A 458-nucleotide genomic window follows, 5' to 3' on the forward strand; every position below is an offset into this window, starting at 1 on the left:
TGCTGCTGCTGCTGCTCACCTGCTGCAGCGTGGAAGCCGCGCGGCTGAGGGGGCGGGCCCTCAACCTCTGGCTGAATCCACTCCAGGTCATCCAGCTGCAGCAAGACCCGCAAACCCTAAACCCTAAACCCTAAACCCTAAACCCTAAACCCTAAGGTCTATACTCTAAACCCTAGGCACTTGAGCCCACAGTCCAAATCTCCCGAAGGAAAGGAAAGTATAAGCGGCTTCTCTCTCTTCAATAGACAAACTAGCAGCAGCAGCAGCAGCAGCAGCAGCAGCACTAGCAGCGGCAGCAGCACCTATTGACTCACTAGCAAACTCACCCCACTACAAACTGCAAGCAACAGTAGCAGCTGCAGCAGCAGCAACAGCAATGGCAGCACCACGAGCACTGGCAGCAGCAGCAGCAGCGACAAAGCGGACAAGAACACCGACAAGACGTGTCCCGCAGCAGC

At 56.3% G+C, this 458-nt stretch overlaps 1 protein-coding gene across 1 annotated transcript in view; it reads right to left on the reverse strand.

Annotated features, from left to right (window-relative positions):
* Window positions 1-95, reverse strand: part of ETH_00037875 (uncharacterized protein) — a gene marked incomplete at both ends in the record, with an annotated part of 1,239 nt that extends 1,144 nt beyond the window's left edge. Inside the window, one exon of the mRNA XM_013374723.1 lies at window positions 20-95. Within this exon, the coding sequence (XP_013230177.1) occupies window positions 20-95 (76 nt within the window). The remainder of the gene's footprint in view (window positions 1-19) is intronic.
* Between the last annotated feature and the right edge of the window lie 363 nt (window positions 96-458).

The sequence above is a fragment of the Eimeria tenella genome, genomic scaffold, assembly GCF_000499545.2.
Source record: "Eimeria tenella Houghton genomic scaffold, Eth_scaff2234, whole genome shotgun sequence".
Lineage (NCBI taxonomy): Eukaryota > Apicomplexa > Conoidasida > Eucoccidiorida > Eimeriidae > Eimeria > Eimeria tenella.